We start from the raw sequence: 18,093 nt of genomic DNA on the forward strand, positions 1-18,093 counted from the left end.
GTGTGTGTGTGTGTGTGTGTGTGTGTGTGTGTGTGTGTGTGTGTGTGTGTGTGAGAGAGAGAGAGAGAGAGAAAGAGAGAGAAACGGGAAGAGGAAAGGGAGGAAAAGAGCAACGATGAGAGCAGAGAGAAGATAAAGAGAGATGGGCAGCGGGTGAAGAAAGAGCGTTCGAGAAAGAGCGCCGTTAGTCGATCGAGCGCTCGAAAAGGCTATTTAACATTCCGCGCTTGGAAATAACGCGCTTCGGGAATCACCTGGCGATCGACTGGCGGTGCCAGTTTTCAAACTCGTTTCCTCCGCGTTCGTGCCTCCGCTCTTACGCTCCGTCGTCCCGTCACTCCCCTTGCGGGACCCTTGCGGTGTCCCAACTCACTCTCTTTCTCTCTTTCTTCTACCCCGTTCGTGCGACTTCTTCGACAACGAACGGCTAGTCGACTTTCTTCCCGCGAGAAAAAGATTCGCAAGAGACACAGGTACACACGGAGGTTTGAGGACCGGCCGGTCGGTTGGTCTGCCGGCGAAACAATCCCGCGACCGTAGAATGACAGCTCGCGCAAGTAGGTCAGGTACCGAGTGGTGACCGGAGGGGAGAATGGGACAGAGCGAGATGAAGCCGTGTTTCTCTCTCTTTCTCTCTCCCTTTCTCGCTATCTTACGGAACGATTCGGAGCGGACTTCTCGACAAGTCGCGATCGAGCCACCATGTCACGGTGTCACAGATAACGAACGACTGGGCGCACTCACCTTGCTGCGAGCGGGGCTGAGGTGACGGCCCGTGACAATTTGAAACGGCCGCACTGAACACACTCCATGCCTACCTCCTGTCGCGAACACGCACAGACAGGCACCGCACTCCGTGTGTAGCGGTCAGGCGAGGGGGCGGGCAGCAGCGGGGGGAGGATCCGAGGGGGTGTACGCCTCGTTTTTCGGGACTTTCGCAGCCGGCGGGATGCGCCCCGACGCGCCGTCTCCCGTTAGACGCGGACAACGAGCATCGACGCGCACAAAAAGCAGACGGTCACGACGCGGAAGCGCGAGAAATAGAAAAATACAAGCACCACTCGCACCGTGGCACGTCGCGTCGCGAAATACGCGTGCGAGTCGGTCCCACTCGGCCGTGCTCGGCTCGGTTCGGCCGCTGCCGGCGCGACTCGATCCGTGACCGTGGCGACGTCGCGCGGCGTGCACGCCAAGCTTCTCAACTCGAGCCGAAAGCGCGCGCGTTTCGACGTCGTCGCGCGATAATGATGTTCCACACAGACCATACACTGACCAAAAATACTTGAAAATTTACCTGCGGAATATAAAGTTAATTTCTACGAAGTAAATTCGGCTTCTGTGAAATACAATTTATCTCCGTGTGAGTAAATTTGGTATCTCACACAGATAAATTTTCAAGTATTTTTTTCTCTCTGCGTAGACCGAGAAACACATCTAATATTCGACTTATATATACGATATCAAGGATATTTATATACACGATATTAAAGGATGTATGTACGATATCAAGGATTATATATCAGAATATATGTATATTACGATCACGAATTTTAGACTCGTAATTTCCGACGAGATATCATTAAAGATCGACAGCTATTGGATTATATGCAACTATCATTGCATAAATAAGCATCATAGAATATTAATATTGTCCAAAATTGGAAAATAATGAATTATAGCACTGACACTGTAGGTTAACTGTCTAGATGCTTATTTACGAGGCTCGAAATAGTCGGTAACGTCAGTGTTTTCCATTAGAATTACATGTTTACATGTAAATTATGATATTTTACGTCGTCCACGTGTAAATAAAAATGTAAACTATATATATGTCATCTGTGTAGACAAGTAATCTATGAATGTCATTTAAAGAATGTATGACTTGCTCAAGAATCAATACATGTCTATATTATTATTTAATCTTTAGAATCCACAAAATTACTAGATTACTTTCTTGTAGAGAGTCGAATCTATTCACCAATATGGCACATAATAAAATAAAAATTTCGTGCAATTTGTTATCTCTTTCAAATATTACATTTACAATTAATATCTAAAATACAGATACAGTAACCTTATAATTTAATTGCTTCTTTTTGTGTATTTAACTAATAATTTGCAATATTCTACAGTTTATATTGTCTACACAGAAAACGATCGTGTGTGCATATATCACGTAGAAAATGCATAAACAATTCATGTGATCTTGAAATCTACTGCAAAATATATTCCCACAGTAAACACTACATGTTATGTAACATTGTTTTGTGGGACGTAACATTAATGTTGTGTTACTGATATACTGAATGTTTACCAGGCTACTTTTCCAATTATCCTCGTTTAGGCCATCATCGGTGAGTACGCAATTCTACGCAGGCCGATACTTTTTGGTATTATTTTGCCGACAATGATGATTCAGTTCAACACGGTACTACACATCAAAGGCTTCATTCTGACGTTCACTGCAAGTATTAGAAATTTTCAATATACGTGGACTACAGATTTCAGTAGTGGCGGTGTGCATATCGTGGAATTAAGTAGTCTAAAAGTAGAGCAAACGTGCAAACTCACCCCATCCATCTTGTCCGACAGGAGCAACCGTGGATGCCTCTGTTAGCGACTCCATCTTTCCAACGGTAACATGTTGAATGCTGAATACTACATCGCCTTCGATCGGACTCGCACGGGCCGATTTATGCATCGAAACGGTTATACGTCACTCGACTCGACACCACCGACACTCCTTCGCACGCGGGATTCACTTTCGACGGGTGAAGAGATGCAACGGGAAACAATAGCGACCTGAATTCGAACCGCCGCGGAACCGCGTAAAGTGACGAGCTTTCGTGAATTTTCTTCTCGAGCGGGAGCCGCGTGCGCATGCGTAAGCGATGTCTCAGCCAATCAAGAGCCTCGATGCATATGTAGCGATGTCTCAGCCAATCAGGAGCCTCGACGCATGCGTACAGAGTTTCCCGCGTGAGAAGGAAAGCCTATCACTCGCATGAACTGCCGCGAATGACGCGATCACGTGATTAATATATGAATTGCATTTAAAGAACAACGAATGGCTGTGATGGGACAACTGTATCAAGACTTTCGCTATTTCGAGAAACTCAATCATTGCGAAATGTGAGGTAAGTGTCTGAATGATTGAAACATTAATAACATATTTGTATTTAATATCTTGAAAGAAGCCTTTTGTTAAGAGCTTCTTTTATGCTTCCTTTATGCCGATCTGTAATATTATTAAGGCTGTGATCCACTAGGTGCTGCAAATCCTTTGAAAAGTCATATAAACCAATCGTCGTTTCTCTTTAAATGCTTCAGAGCGTTTGCAGTGTCTAATGAAATATGCTTTGAATGAGCATTCAGTCATTGAGCCTTTATTATTTACTAATTAGGATATAATTCGTTTTTCAGCTCCATCATTGTTATGTGTTTGAGGAGCCATTCTCGTATTCGATTATATAACATGAGTTTCACATATTCGTCAAGTGGTCACCAAAAGCAGCATAAACATGTTAGGTTAGGCTTCGTGCATGTTACATGTCCGTAGCTAAGAATTCAAATCAGCGTCCTTTCCACTTTCGACACGCTGAAGGAGTATCGTACACGAAACGTCGTGACAAATGTTGTAAGTGAATCTCATGCATTCTCAGATAGCACAGGAATATTATATGAATGTTCTGCAAATATTCCTTATGAATATTTGTGTATTCTATAAATGTACATTCATATGTTCATGGTGCATTCATAGCATATTTTAATGACACAAGTATAAATGTTCTATGAATATGCATAAACTGTAGATGTAAAAATAAAATATAGTTTGCAAAATGTACATTAATCAAATATAGATTGATTTTGCTTCTACACAATTATAGAAGAATTTAAATATTAGATATATATCGTTACTAGCTACATAATAAGTGCATATTACTATTTGAAAAATTAGAGAAACTCTACATTTACATGAATACATTATACATGTGTATAAATAAACTTGATACATGTTCTAAATACATTATTTTGTGTTATAAATATGAAAATCTTTGCCTACAATATTGTACATGTGTTCATAGAATATTTTAGAATGAACAACCCAGGAATAAATGATTATGTATAATTATATAAAACTGTACATAATTATGTATAAATTATATGTGAATCTAGTTCATCTCTATATAGTCATGTGTAATCATATATGTTTACACGTAAATAAAATAATGTTAATTCAAAAAAGAGAAGAAACAGTTCCAGTTACTTAAACGTTGACATATCATGTATTGCCAGATGCATTTACTTTATATTTCTATAAGAGTATTTTTTTTATTGTGTATATATATATATATATATATATATGTCCATATAAGGATAAAATTCATATATAATTTTTTTTCCCGGGAATATTTATATTTGATAAGAATATTCATAGAATATTCTGTACCATCTGGGTTTATTGTGGCAAAACATTAGGTGTGTTCTTTTCAACTGAACTATCTGAACTGGTGCACACTGGTGCAATAAGTTAGAGTGAGACAAATATATTTTGTCTCATTTTAACTTATTGCACCAGTTTAGCAGTGCAACAAGAAAGAACAGGGCCGTATTCTTGAAATTTTTGCGTAATTAAATTTATACGTAATTTTCATTGCGCAGCTATTTTATGGTATAATTAAATCTGCGCAGTAAAACTTATATATATGCAACTATTTCAAGAATAAGGACTCTGATCTACAGCATTAGTCTACAGCAATTCAAGCAGTTTAGTTAAAAAGGACAGATCTAGAGTCAAAAGACTACTGAACTGATCGTAGTTTGTTCGTGTTGCTTGTATTTTTACATCTAATGTTTGTTACACACCAGACGCGATATCTAATGAGAGTTTTTTCTAAAGAGAGGACTTTAGGTGTAAAAGTGTCAAAAGTGCAGACAACGCGAACAGACCTCGTTGCGAGTACTGACTGTACACGATCGTCACGTGACAGCGACGCGAAGTTCAAACGGTTTAAACGGTTGTCGGTTTGCGATTTCAGAATGCCGCGCAAAATATCGTCGGAAGTGCCGGAAGGAAATTTCATGCGTTGTGTCGTTGAAACACCGAAAGAAAGCATCTTGCGGAATGGGTCATCTAAAGGACGGATTGAAGTATTACGTTTTCGTCGTATTATGGGTGGCCGTTTTGCAGTTGAAATCGCAGTCCTATTTTGCCAGCTAGCAGAAAGAGCAGTTGGTAAGTGTTTCATATATTTCTTTGAATATTACTTTCGAAATATCCTTGGAATGTCCTTCTTGCGTTTGAAATATGTATTTTTCGCGACGTCAGCGACAGATGGTTAACGTTCGTAAAAATATATCGTCACATATTTACTACTAACTATGCATAAAAACAAGAATTCTGCATAAAAAATTACGAATCATTAAGATAAAACCTGAGATATTCAAGAATAAAGTGTGAGTTATTATTAGAAATTAATTCCCAATTTGTTAATTTTGTACTATATTGATTTCAACGTTAAAATAGTTACATTATTACTAATAAAAGTAGCATAGAAATACCAATTAAGAATTCAATATAGAAAGTAATAAACCATTAAGATGAAATTTGAGATATTCAAGAATGAAACGTAAGTTATAACAAGTTGGAAATTAATTCCCAAGTATCAAGTTGTAAATCTCTCAAACATACTGTAATATATATTGTCTTATACATTTATTAACATTATATTATGTATGAATAATAAAAAAATTGTTCAAAAGTATGCTTGAGATTAGATTAAATTCAACGTTCCAAACAATGTCCAATATTTTTCATACACCAGAACTTGCAGCAATTTGTCCTTGTATGTTGGATCTAAAATTTTAAACAAATTTTTTTCAATTTTTGGCATATTGCCCTTGTAACAGAATACAATTTCTTTGAAGGATAGTGCAGTAAACTCTGTTTCCAAACGATAATTTATCCATTCAATCACATCCAGTGGTAGTATGTTATCATTGAAGTGTCGTAGTCCAATTGACTTTGTCCAATTATAGCATATTTCTGATATTTTCACGGGCTCAAAGACATCGTAATTTCTGCACTTGTTGAAGACCTGATGATAAGTAATTGATGATAATCGTAATAACAGAATTAACTTTTTTCTATTACATCTTATTTCATAATTTATTTCATAACTTTCAAGATCATCGATTTGCTTGAAAAAGAAATATTTCACAATGAAAATAAGAAAAGAATGTCCTTAAAATCAAATTATTTTTCCAATTTAACTTTTCATTTGTTACGTTAGATTAGAAGGAACAAATTTAGAAAATACAAATTCTTTAATAACTTACATCAGTTTCATCCATTTCATAGTCTGTGTCTAATAACGAAACGCTCCAGCAGAAGAGAGCACTGAATGCTATTTCGGGACACTTATCAGCTACTGTATTGAGGAACATGTTAAAGAAAACCGGTAACATTCTTTCTATACATTTCACTTCGTTAGACGGCTCAATACGACAAATCAGTTTGCATGCTTCAGACCGAACATCCGCATTATCATCGACTAATAATTGCAATGTCATTGTCCACCAATCTAGCACAGGATCTGTAAAGATATCCTTTTATTGTTATACCGTTATTTTGATTCAATTCCGCTATAATTATCCGTTATAATTATTATATAGCTCAAACATACGGCATTGCTCGGCATTAATATTGTCTGCATCGAAAAGATCAAAGAGTATATCGAAAACTGATGGTCTAAAGTCTTTGCATAACGAACTGATCCAGTTGCTCTCGCAGACTTTTCTGTAAATGTCCTTTTTATATTCCTTCTCGAGCTCTTTATCCTTAAAATAGAAATGTCAGCATGTATTGCGTGAATTTTACATGAAACAAAGAAAAGTACAAAAATGAGCAAACCGTTATATCATGTATCAGTGTCGTCATACATTTCCCAAGCAATCGTAGATAATTAACGCGTTGGAAATAAACATTGCTCGCTTTGTGCGAGTATATTCTCCGCAGCACTAAGGTGCAAATCTCATGTTTCTTGTGATCAGCATCAGCGACAAACCATTCATTTGCATTCATTAGACAGTTATACAAGAAATCGAAAAGTGCATCTTGTAAAACGGGATTATATTGATGTAAATTTTTGGTGAAAAGGGCAGCATTCCAAGAAATTATTAGAATAGCGTAATTGCCCAGCAACTTCCTTTGTTCACTATCTTGGACTATTGTTAATACTTCGGGAACGGTGTTCCAAGCGATGCTTTGCACTTCAGCTTCCGGCGTGACCAAAAGTCGTGACCAAATCTCGAACGCTTTATTTCGTCCATTATGTACTGTTTGCAAGAAATCTAAATATTTTCCGACGTGCAACACGAGTTTGATCACGGATACTTTGTACATTTGCTCGCCTGGCCATGGCTGTCTTGGTTTTGATAAATCCTCTTCTATTAAGCACTGCTGAAGTGTATGCAATATATCCTTCATTTTGCAGTCGTCGATTCTAAATACATAAGAAAATATGGTTCAGATAAGTTTGCTTATTTGTGCTCCACATTCGTGGATCAAAATAACAAATCATAGATATAATGAAACAGTTATCTTACATGTTCTTTTCTGTTTTATATAATTCACGCAAGATATCTACATATACGGTAGCTAATGGGAAACTATTGAACCCATCGGATCTTCTGTTCAGACAACTTAATATACATTGCAGTATGCTCGAGAGATTTACGACTTGATGAGGTTTAAATAGCTCTTTGACGGACGGGAATTTCTTCAGAATTTTAAGTATCTGCAAAGTTAACAAATTGGGAATTAATTTCTAATAACAGCTCATATTTCACTCTTGAATATCTCAAATTTCATCTTAATGGTTTATTATACTTTTTATACTGAATTTTTAATTGATATTCTTATGCTACTTTTATTAGTAGTAGTGTGACTATTTTAATATTGAAATCAATATAGTAAAAAATTAACAAATTGGGAATTAATTTCTAATAATAACTCATACTTCATTCTTGAATATCTCAAATTTCATTTTAATGATTCATAACTTTTTATGCAAAATTCTTAATTGTTATTTTTATGCATAGTTAATAGTAGCGTAACTATTTTATCAATGTAATAATAGACAAATTTGGTTATACTTGCCTGCAGTAGATAGCCGTGGATTAGGTTCGCCGAGGTTCGAAGAACTTGAATGTCTTGAGTTATTTTTAAAATCAGTTGAAACAAATTCGTTAAAGTGCTGTGGGCTGTACTTTCAGTTAATAATGGTATTAATGCTCTAGCCGCGAGCTCACGTGTTTGATATACCGGACTTTTAGCGCACTGCGATACCAAATCACGCAATTCTTTTATCTGAAAACACGCATCGTCACATTATGCTGTTTCTGGTAGAGAACTTAAGGACATGTTGGATATCGACTTAATGTAGTTTCGTAGTTTGCACTGTTTTTCTATTTGGCTACATAAAAGTGCAAATACTTTTATAGAGTTGAAGTACAAATGTCAATGTTTGGACAGATACCAGATATTATGTTAAAAACAAAATTGTGTTAAAAAAAAATTGATAAAATTTTATAATTTTGATATATCTGATGTTCTTCTATATATTGATATTTTTTACTTTTACTGGAAGCATTTGCGATTCTATGCAACCAAATAAAGAAGTAGTGCGAATTACGAAACTGCATTATATCCAGCATCCTCTCTTAAGTGAATTTTCTAAATTTAAATTGTTGATTTTCTAAAATTGAATTATTTCTAAATACCTTCTGAGTAACGTCCGTTTCGTTACTAATATACAACCGCGATAGCAACAATAAAATGGCCTGCACGTCCGACTTTATCGTTGTATCGTTGGTCGATATGAAAGTTCGCAATTCATCTAGAATAAAAGGTAGAAGACTGGGATATCTTTCGAAGAATAGTCTCCCTGTCATCATGTTGCAGGTCGTTAGATTAATGTGATCTTTGGTTCTTTGAACACCAAATATTCGAACTATAAGCGCACTAAATAATAACGTGGCTGCATTGCGTTCCTGTATTCCGATTAAAAGTTGTTGGTTAAAATTTATACCTGAGAGTTCTCTGCGTGAGCAGAGATATGCATATTGATTGAAGTACCGATAGTCTTTATGGGAACAATAATTTAGAATAACTTACTGCCCATGTTCTACCATCGTAGTGTTTAAACGCCACTATCAAACCGTCCGCGACGTAACGTTTAACCGTGTCGCTGAGCTGAGAGTGTCTGAATAGGGCTCTGAGAATATTCATGGAATGAATCTTTATCTCGGTAATGTCAAGCTTAACTTTTGCTTCGAAAGCTTCGCTTCTGCTCTCTATTTCCGGTTTCATTATTTTTTTGTTAGGGAAAAATATGTTAATTATATTTGGTAAGATGAAATCTTCGTACATTATGTCTGTCACTTTTGCCCATAAATTAACGGTATCTTCAAGTTTTGTGAATTGTAATAAGATTTTCATAATTGAGTAAAAGATCCTGTTTGAATTTTCACCCGTTTTTAGCGTCGAGGATACCAGTCCCTATAAATTTCAAAATTGTAAAACTGCCAAATCTTCCTTTATACAATAAGATTTTGTTCCTCATTCTTCTCAGTACCTGTATCAAAAACGGAACACCCGCGCTTCTTCTCGTCGCGCATATCAAATATCCTGGTATTAATCCTGTGATACCTATTAAGATATCGTGCAAGCACCACATAGGAAGTAGTTTTAAATCTACACTTGTCGATTGCCACAATTGCGTACATAATTGATGGAAACCCACGTACGCCTGCTCGAACGCTCCTCTGTGCTTCGTATCACACAATAATGAGGCGAGATGTTCCATCATTTCTCCAATCTGCTTACACACGTATCGTGTTAAATTATGAAGTTATATATTTCATACAGTGAGTGCAAAAAGTATTCATACACAGATTGTCTTGAAGAAGGCTTTATTTGCAGAAAATAAGCTTTACTTAATAATTTATTAACAGTGAACATAAGTGATATATTTCTCAAAATTATGTTAATAAATTGTTAAAACTATTTTCTAAAAATAAGGTTTTTTTTTCAAAATTCTCTGCAAGATTACTTTTTGCACTCACTGTATATATATATGTACATATAGATTATCTTACTTGTTGCATTGAAAGCAGTTCACTTTTAAATATGTTTGTTTGTATCGTCGCCTTGGTGGCAAACAGACCGAACAAGTGGCTGACTTCTTTGACAGTACGCCAAGAACAAAGTAATACCATCTGTGGCGTTACCCTCTCATTTCCAGGAAACGATACGTTCAATGTTTTCAAGTCCATTGGTAAATGGCCCTCCGGTGAGGCATTATTTACTACTACAGAAACAGTTTTATTTAATTGGATGCATAGTGTAATGATATCAGCTATAACATCTTTCCATAATTTGTCTTTTTCAGCATTTCTAAAAGCAGAGCGATGGTATATCAATTAGAATTTTGCAGAAATTGATAACACAAGTTTTCCTTTTATACCTCAAGTTGCAGTCATTGAGCAAACTTCTCATGCAAAACAAATATCCATATAGGGAACATGTAATAATTGTCAATCCAATGTTCAGTTTTGATGAAACCAATGCCTTCTAAAAAGAAATAGACAACATATTTATTCACTGTAAACACATAACTTTGATAATATTAAAATAAGAACCATATCACACATATATGTACTTTTAATCTTCCATACAGTAGTAAAATTAGCTGTAACTTCGTTGCTTCTGCAATATTGTCATCAACTTTGTAATCTAGAATATTCTCTTCAGAAGCTAGAATTATATCATTGAGAACATCCTTTATAACAGAAGACAGCATGGATATTTTAAACATGTATGCAGCTGTAACACTGTCAATGGGTCGTATACTTGTACCTAGTTGAAATGCCACTTTAATTATCATTTCAACTTGCCACTTCGAATCTAAACATAAGAGATTTGGATCTGTGTGTTTTATTAATTGATATGCCATCTCTTTGTTATGCTCATACGTATCCAGAAGTAAACATTGGAATATTTTTTCCACTTGTTCCTTGCTCCATTCAATATCTTTAAATTCATTACTAAGAAGTTCTTGCACAAGCAAAAGTATCCGCAAACTGGAACGTCTACGATGATACGTTGCATCTGGATATAGATTATCTACACAAATCTCACGTAGATTTATAAAGAATACAGTATAGTCCATTATATTATATTCAATTTGCTCAGATATTTGATCAGATACAGATAAAGTGTCTGTGTAAGTCTCAAAAGCAGCATTTTCTTTATCATGATTTCTTATTCTTTCTCTTTGTATCAATTGTCTTTGCATCACAGCCAAACTATCCTTGAGTCGTTTTAAGGCCTATAAAAAGACGGTGAAAACTTAATCAGACTAAAATTTTAATAACACATGACACTGGTATTTCTTTCTTACTTTTTTAATAAGAGGTATATATTCCATTTTCTCGCAGAGATTGCATCTTAGGAATAACAAAATGATATTAAGTTCCTTGTATGTAAATCTTAATGTACTTTTCTTTGATTCCACCAAGAGTGCCAGAGTATCCAATCTGTACTGTGTGTGATAGAAAATTATGGCAAATAATATAAAATAAAATAAATTACTACTAAAGCTGTAAATTATTATAATTATTTACCTCTTCATTGTAATGTTCAACATATGCTTCTAAAACACTGTATTCCAAGATATTTCGCCATTTGATAGTTTGTTGCGTGAAATATTTATCCAGATCCAACGTGCCATTTTGTTTTAATTTTCTCAATTTACTTAAACACAAATTTAAACTAACATTTTCATTTAATAATTCCTCCATTACTTATATACATGAGGTAACACGTAGCGATTGTTTAAAGTTAAACTTGTTTCATAAGGTTATATACAATTGTGAACATGAGTATAATTAGAGTGCCAGTGGTTACGTTGCAAACTGCACAGAACAAAGTATTCAAACTAGAGAACCTCAAGTAAAGAGAATCGCCAACTTGGTCACGTGACCAGCTGATTGGCTGGCATAAATATATACGGATTTAGATATTGCGACGCCAATGCAGACAAGTGCTTATATTTATATATATGTACATATGGTTTTGCATCGGCGTCGCAATGTCCAAATCCGTATATGTTTATGCCAACCAATTGCAGAGTAGCTGAGTAGCTGGTCACATGACCAAGTTGGTGATTCTCTTTACTAGAGGTTCTCTAATTAAAACTGTATTGAAATTGTTTATACACGTGAACCTGATGTCAGAGAGAAGGCGAAGCATATATGTAATACTACTATATGGCGCGTAGAGGAATTTTTGCTATAAGAGAGAATGAAAAAAGACAGAAGGATAGAAAATGGACGGTAATTGGCTCACTAGAAAAGAGTGTTCTATGATCGCAATGCGCAAGCGTGGCGACAAAATGTGACATACATACATGTAAACATAGCGACGTCTTTTCAACGTCGATCGACAAGTCATTTCTCACTGGAAATGTGTTAAAGAAACTGAGTAATTGATAATAAATATGAATAAGATTAAATAAGAAAAATAAATATGGAAAGTGTCTATAATGTTGTGTGTGTATGCAAAGCGTCAAGTCTAATCGTATTGGCTTAGACCAATTTTATGATGGAAGAGTAAACATTACGCATGCGCTTTGCACAGACAGAACACTGATATTGATACAGAAAAAGATAGACGAACATTGTCTGCACCGTAGTGTTGCGGTATCGCTGAGAGCTCTACGCGCCATATATTAGTATTACATATAACATATGGTATACATATGTATGGTATAACATATGGTATACATATGAGGCGAAGTATCGTTTGCCGGTTTTAGCTAATTCATGGGTCTGTTTTCTATTCCTGCACTGCTGAACTGGTGTAATAAGTTAGAATGAGACAAGTATATTTTTTCTCGCTCTAACTTATGGACGAGTTTTTTAATTCTTCGATGGATCCATCGATGAATTAAAAAACTCGACCTATTTCACCAGTCCAGCAATGTAGGAACGAAAAACAAACCTCATGTATGCGAAGCGCTGCTTGGCGCTGCTGTGCAAATATGCACGTTAACTACGCAACAGGTAGGCATGAATTTTCTCTGTAGGTAACATTCACGATTCATCGGTTCTGTGTCGCACTATGTCCACGAGTCAAGTAAGTTAATTGGATAAAGACGGAAAATAATCCTACTTGTCTTCCTGCATTACTGGCAAGCAAACAATTGCTGCAGTAAACGCGAAGCGAGCTAATTACGATTTAATCGCAAGGCAAACATCACTCTCTTCATTCTTTTCACTCGTGAATATGGCATGGAACAGAACCACCGACGAGGTAATACTAAAAACTGTTGTTCTTACGGGATTTTCGTTATTCAATAACCTCCTGTTGGTAAATTTGTCGATAAAAATGTAAAATCTATACAGATGATAACTACAGAGAAATGCAGTTTCACAAAAATATCGAATATATCTTATTGTAGGTTTGCATATATAATGATGAAACATTAAGATAGTATTTAAGTTATAAAATTAATACTTCATTATATACTGAATGTCCAGATATTTATATCAGATAACTAAACATGAGTCGATAATGTCATCCTTCTTCAGTGATCTAGGGGCTGCTTTGAGACTCCTTTGGCAATACGAAAATTTACTTAGCGCTGAGGCGGTCTTTAATTATATCTCATTTGTGTCTCTGTCCTTCTCTCTGTATTAATTGATTACCCTGTCGGTGTCGACATCTACTCCGCGATTGTAAGGACCTAAATTCGTACTACAAACACAATCGTACCCAGTAAGCAAGAAACCATTAATATAACGTTGCTACAATGATATTAAAGAACCTATAATATTGTCAAATATGTAGTGTTTAATATTGTATTAAACATCATTATGAACATACTTTGATCGTGATTTGGAAGTTTCAATAATGTTGAAATAGAGTTGCTATAACGTTTTAATCGGCAGAAATATTTTTAAGGTGTTGCATTGATCTCAAATAAATGTTAAAGTAACATTTGAAAAATATATTTTTTGTAATGTTTTTAAAATGTTTAAACAACATTCCGAAAAATCATATCATAAAATAACATGTGAAAAATATAAATGCAATTTTATTAAAAAATGTCCAAACAATACGCATGAAGTCAATGTTTCTAAACGTTAATTTAACGTTTCTTGCTTATTGGGTATGTTATTGATACATGAAGGATTGGGAGAATAAAACTAGTTAATGAAAAATTGGTTTCTTTAATTAAATTCAAGCGAGTTTTATTTTGCGTTGGTAAAAACGAAATCTATCACTAGATATCTATTAGCTAAAATATAACTCAATAAACCAATTGTTAGTACCATGCTGGCAGATTTACAGCAAATTTGATCAGATTACATTTTCTTACTCTCGGTGAATTTGTCAAATGTCAATTAAAATCGGAAGCATATATAACAAATAATTGCACACACCTGGAAATATGTAATAAAATACCCACACAGCAGATATATTCAAAATATATCATTGGGATATCCTAAAGATATCGAAACATCTCTAGGATATATCTGTGTGGGATATATTATTGTCTAAATCCTCCGACACGCAGGAGAAGGATTAGCTGCACGAATTAAAATATATTATTTAATTAAAAATTAAATTAAAAATACAGTTAATATCGCTGCTACCAAAGTTAAATAGATCAGCTATTTGAATTTTAACTATGGTAAAAAATATTCGCTATTAAATAAAAAATTCTCATTATTATCATATTTCGCTTTAATTTTAAATGACACTTTATATACCCGTCGAAAACATAAAATTGCGTTCGTATTATAAATCCAAGCCAAGGTTTCTCATTTGTTTTTAACATAGATTAATAATTGACGTCCACTTTAATGGAAACGCAAAAATCAATGTCTTTCGTACTTACACGATTACGCTATTTGATCCTTATTTCACAGAAGAGCGATTTCATGTCCATCGGAAGCGCGGTAATTTTTCTTTTCCAATGGTCTTTGTTTCAAGTCGCTACGACGTAAGTGACGTTATTCACCATTATTATTTATCCAGACACTATATTATTTTAATATTTATATTATTTAGTATTTATTTTTTATTATTTAGTATTATATTTTCATTATTTAGTATTATTTTATTATTTAGCATTTTAGTAGGGATGTACGATTTTATGATTTTCTTTTCTTAAACCGCAATGCGATACGCAATTGGACCTTTATCGCAAGATCGCGTCTGCAATTCAAAATCATTCGTCATTTTGATTAAGTATCTGTGTAAATATCGCGCGACAATCTATGACATTTTATACTATCTAGAGTGAGATTATTCCATATAACAACCTTAAAATATTAAGCTACATTATTTCTTTTTATATATGATATATATAAAAATTTTTTACATATGTTTCAGAAGACTACCAAAGATTGTTATACTTATTTATTTAAACATTACGATTCCTATCATGCTCCTGTGAAAAATTGCGTTAGCGATTCAAAATTTCATTTGCGATATACAAAAATTGTGATGTATCATATTCATTACGATTCTTAGAAAAGAGTGATACACAATTTCATGAATTGCACATCTCTATATTTTAGACCTGATCTATAATAGATGGAGTAAGGAGTAGGAGTAGGAGTAAGACGAACTAGAAATAATTTATTTCGCTTACTTCCTTATTCCAATAAAAGTTTTCCCATCTACATCACATGGAGTAAGCCTGAATTAAATAGTAAGAGCTGGAGTAAGGGAGTAAGCGAAATAAATTATTTTCATTTCGTCTTACTCCTACTCCTACTCCTTACTCCATCTATTGTAGATCGGGTCATAAGCAGTAAGCAAATTGACCAATTCCATTCTCACGATTCAAGAATAATCGATTGTGATTGATCCGCTTTTTACCGTGCGGATAGACATGACGCGGCGCGACGCAATATGAATGGAACGCAGAACCGGTTGTCACCTCCGTAAAGTCACGTCTTACACTGCACGCGACAGCTCGCGGCAGGTTCGGTCCGTTCCCCCCACTTCGCTCCCCCCTCTCTCAGCTCTCCCCACTCCGCTCTCCCCACTCCGCGCACGCCGCTGCGCGGTCGTTCACCTCTGTTGAGGACAACACGGCACGTAGTACGCTGGAGTGAGTGAAAGTGCGAGTGTCGTGTACGTGCGAAAATTTCGCGTCGTCGATTCCGCAACTTTAAAAGACTATAACTCACGAATGAGTTGACGTAGCGACGCGAAATAAAAAACAGTCTCTTTGGCACACGTTTCCGCACGTGTCTATGCTAATCTTTCATTGCCATTTGGTACGTGCGTCGCCCGTCGGAATCACGCGGCCATAGAAGAAGAGCACAACGCGCGGCAATATCGAAACAATACACAAAAAGAACTCATATCATCGTTCGTTGACTGTCATTACACGCCGCTGAATGACCACGAGAGTGTGTGATCGCGACAATAAACTACACTATCAAATCATCACGGATCTTTAAATTACTTGCCTACGTCGCTTTTTCGTATGTTCCACGTTCCGTATGTTCACGTTTCAAGGCGACGAGCGATGAGTACGCGTATCGGCGAGTCAGTGATCATTTTCGCGTGACCTAGAAATTTCGGCGCTTCGTGAAATATTTAAATCATCCGGCTCTCTCTCGTGGGCGTCGCGTTAATTAACATGCGTTTGCTCGGTCGAATCGTCGTACCTACGCGAGTGTTATAGTGTCAGTGCCACAACGGAGCAGCCGGGGAGCCAAAACGCCGGATTCGGGGGATGCGTAGATGCGGGCAGCAATACATCGTACATATCCAGGTAAGTGAAATAATTAATTATACCAGAGATTTCCGAGATTACAGTTGATGTGTGACGAGAATGAAGAGATATACTGAGAGAAAAAAATGGTTGATCTAACTAAAATTATAGTTATTTTTGACTCGAATCATATTTTTAATTATTCTAACATGAAAATCGTAGTAGTACGATTATTGTTAATGTTATAACAGAATTTAATATAATAACAGAATATAATTTAATAAAATATAGTAGGATTTAATTAAAAAAATAATTTTCTTGGCTATAATTTATAGTAATTATTTCTCTTTGTGATTATAATTATGAATACCAAACATTTTTTTCTCAATGTATTTGAACTGAAATTTATATAGACCGGTATTCATAGTTTGTCATTTGAAGAATTGTAACTTGACAATTATGATATATTTACCTTTTTTTACTTTTAATTATGGTATATATCATGACTCTCTGATTATTCGTCAATCTATCGTGTCTGTGTTTATTTTATACCATATTTACACAAACAGCTGTGCACAGAATAATGATCTGTGATTTTTTTACGAAACTGTAATTAATTTTGCTCTCAATCAAAGATCGCAAACTATTTGCAACTATGAATAACGGTCTTAGAATGTAACATAAATTTAGCAAGTGCAGATTTTTACAACCAATGCTTCTTGCAATCCGATTTTGTTTATAGCTGATAACGCTTTTTTTATTTCTATTTAATCTTGTTATTGTGTACGATTTTTGTAATTATGTATCCAAATTTAAGCATTTATTTGCAAAGAACATTGGATACATGGATTATTATCTTTGCGCTTACAGCTTATATTTTATCAACTCTCTTAGAAGTTTTTTACTCATTTCTATCATTATTAAAACAATAACATAAATTTTAAATAAAATGAAACTAAAATCTTCATTAAATTTTTAAAATAAAATCTTAATAAAATTTTAATTAAATTATTCAATGTCTGCTTATATCTGACATGTTTCATCTGCAAGTAAGCTATATAATTATTACATTGCTTACCGGAATTAAAAATAAAGATGAGAAATACACGGAAAAAAAAGATTTATTAATATATATATTATATATATATATATATATATATATATATATATATCTATATATATATATATTATATATAGATTTATTAATATATATATTAGCAAATCTTTTAGCTATCACAACTAAATAACTTTTACTATGAAAGCAAGAAAATTTGTTCCTGCAGTTTAT

General features: G+C 34.9%; 2 protein-coding genes across 5 annotated transcripts in view; both read right to left on the bottom strand.

Annotated features, from left to right (window-relative positions):
- LOC116851284 overlaps nt 1–2,826 on the bottom strand; it is a 51,643-nt gene extending 48,817 nt beyond the window's left edge. For 2 of the 4 annotated variants that reach the window (XM_032830576.1, XM_032830572.1), the window contains exon 1: nt 745–1,095. The gene's annotated coding sequence lies outside the window, so the exon portion shown is untranslated. The other 2 variants (XM_032830573.1, XM_032830575.1) reach the window with 2 other exon arrangements.
- A 2,845-nt stretch (nt 2,827–5,671) lies between these two features.
- On the bottom strand, nt 5,672–12,017 carry LOC116851296 (thyroid adenoma-associated protein homolog). Its single transcript, XM_032830592.1, has 14 exons — nt 11,689–12,017; nt 11,466–11,606; nt 10,725–11,393; nt 10,530–10,636; nt 10,162–10,459; nt 9,639–9,881; nt 9,179–9,562; nt 8,785–9,054; nt 8,162–8,371; nt 7,609–7,799; nt 6,914–7,505; nt 6,687–6,840; nt 6,340–6,596; nt 5,672–6,098 (listed from the first exon to the last, which is right to left on the bottom strand). Exons 1-14 carry the CDS (start codon nt 11,863–11,865, stop codon nt 5,775–5,777), a joined length of 4,017 nt encoding a protein of 1,338 aa, XP_032686483.1. The 5' UTR covers nt 11,866–12,017; the 3' UTR covers nt 5,672–5,774.
- Between the last annotated feature and the right edge of the window lie 6,076 nt (nt 12,018–18,093).

This window comes from Odontomachus brunneus, unplaced genomic scaffold (assembly GCF_010583005.1).
Source record: "Odontomachus brunneus isolate Ranch 3 - 2012 unplaced genomic scaffold, Obru_v1 Obru_scaffold_171, whole genome shotgun sequence".
NCBI classification, from domain to species: Eukaryota; Metazoa; Arthropoda; class Insecta; order Hymenoptera; family Formicidae; genus Odontomachus; species Odontomachus brunneus.

What these genes read in the sequence shown, in the direction of transcription:
- LOC116851296 (XM_032830592.1), bottom strand. Translation starts at nt 11,865, where the DNA reads ATGGAGGAATTATTAAATGAAAATGTTAGTTTAAATTTGTGTTTAAGT. An exon ending in GTGTTCCGTTTTTGATACAG is followed by an intron (nt 9,563 to 9,638) that starts GTACTGAGAAGA and finishes TGAAATTTATAG; the next exon opens with GGACTGGTATCCTCGACGCT. An exon ending in ACGATGGTAGAACATGGGCA is followed by an intron (nt 9,055 to 9,178) that starts GTAAGTTATTCT and finishes ATCGGAATACAG; the next exon opens with GAACGCAATGCAGCCACGTT.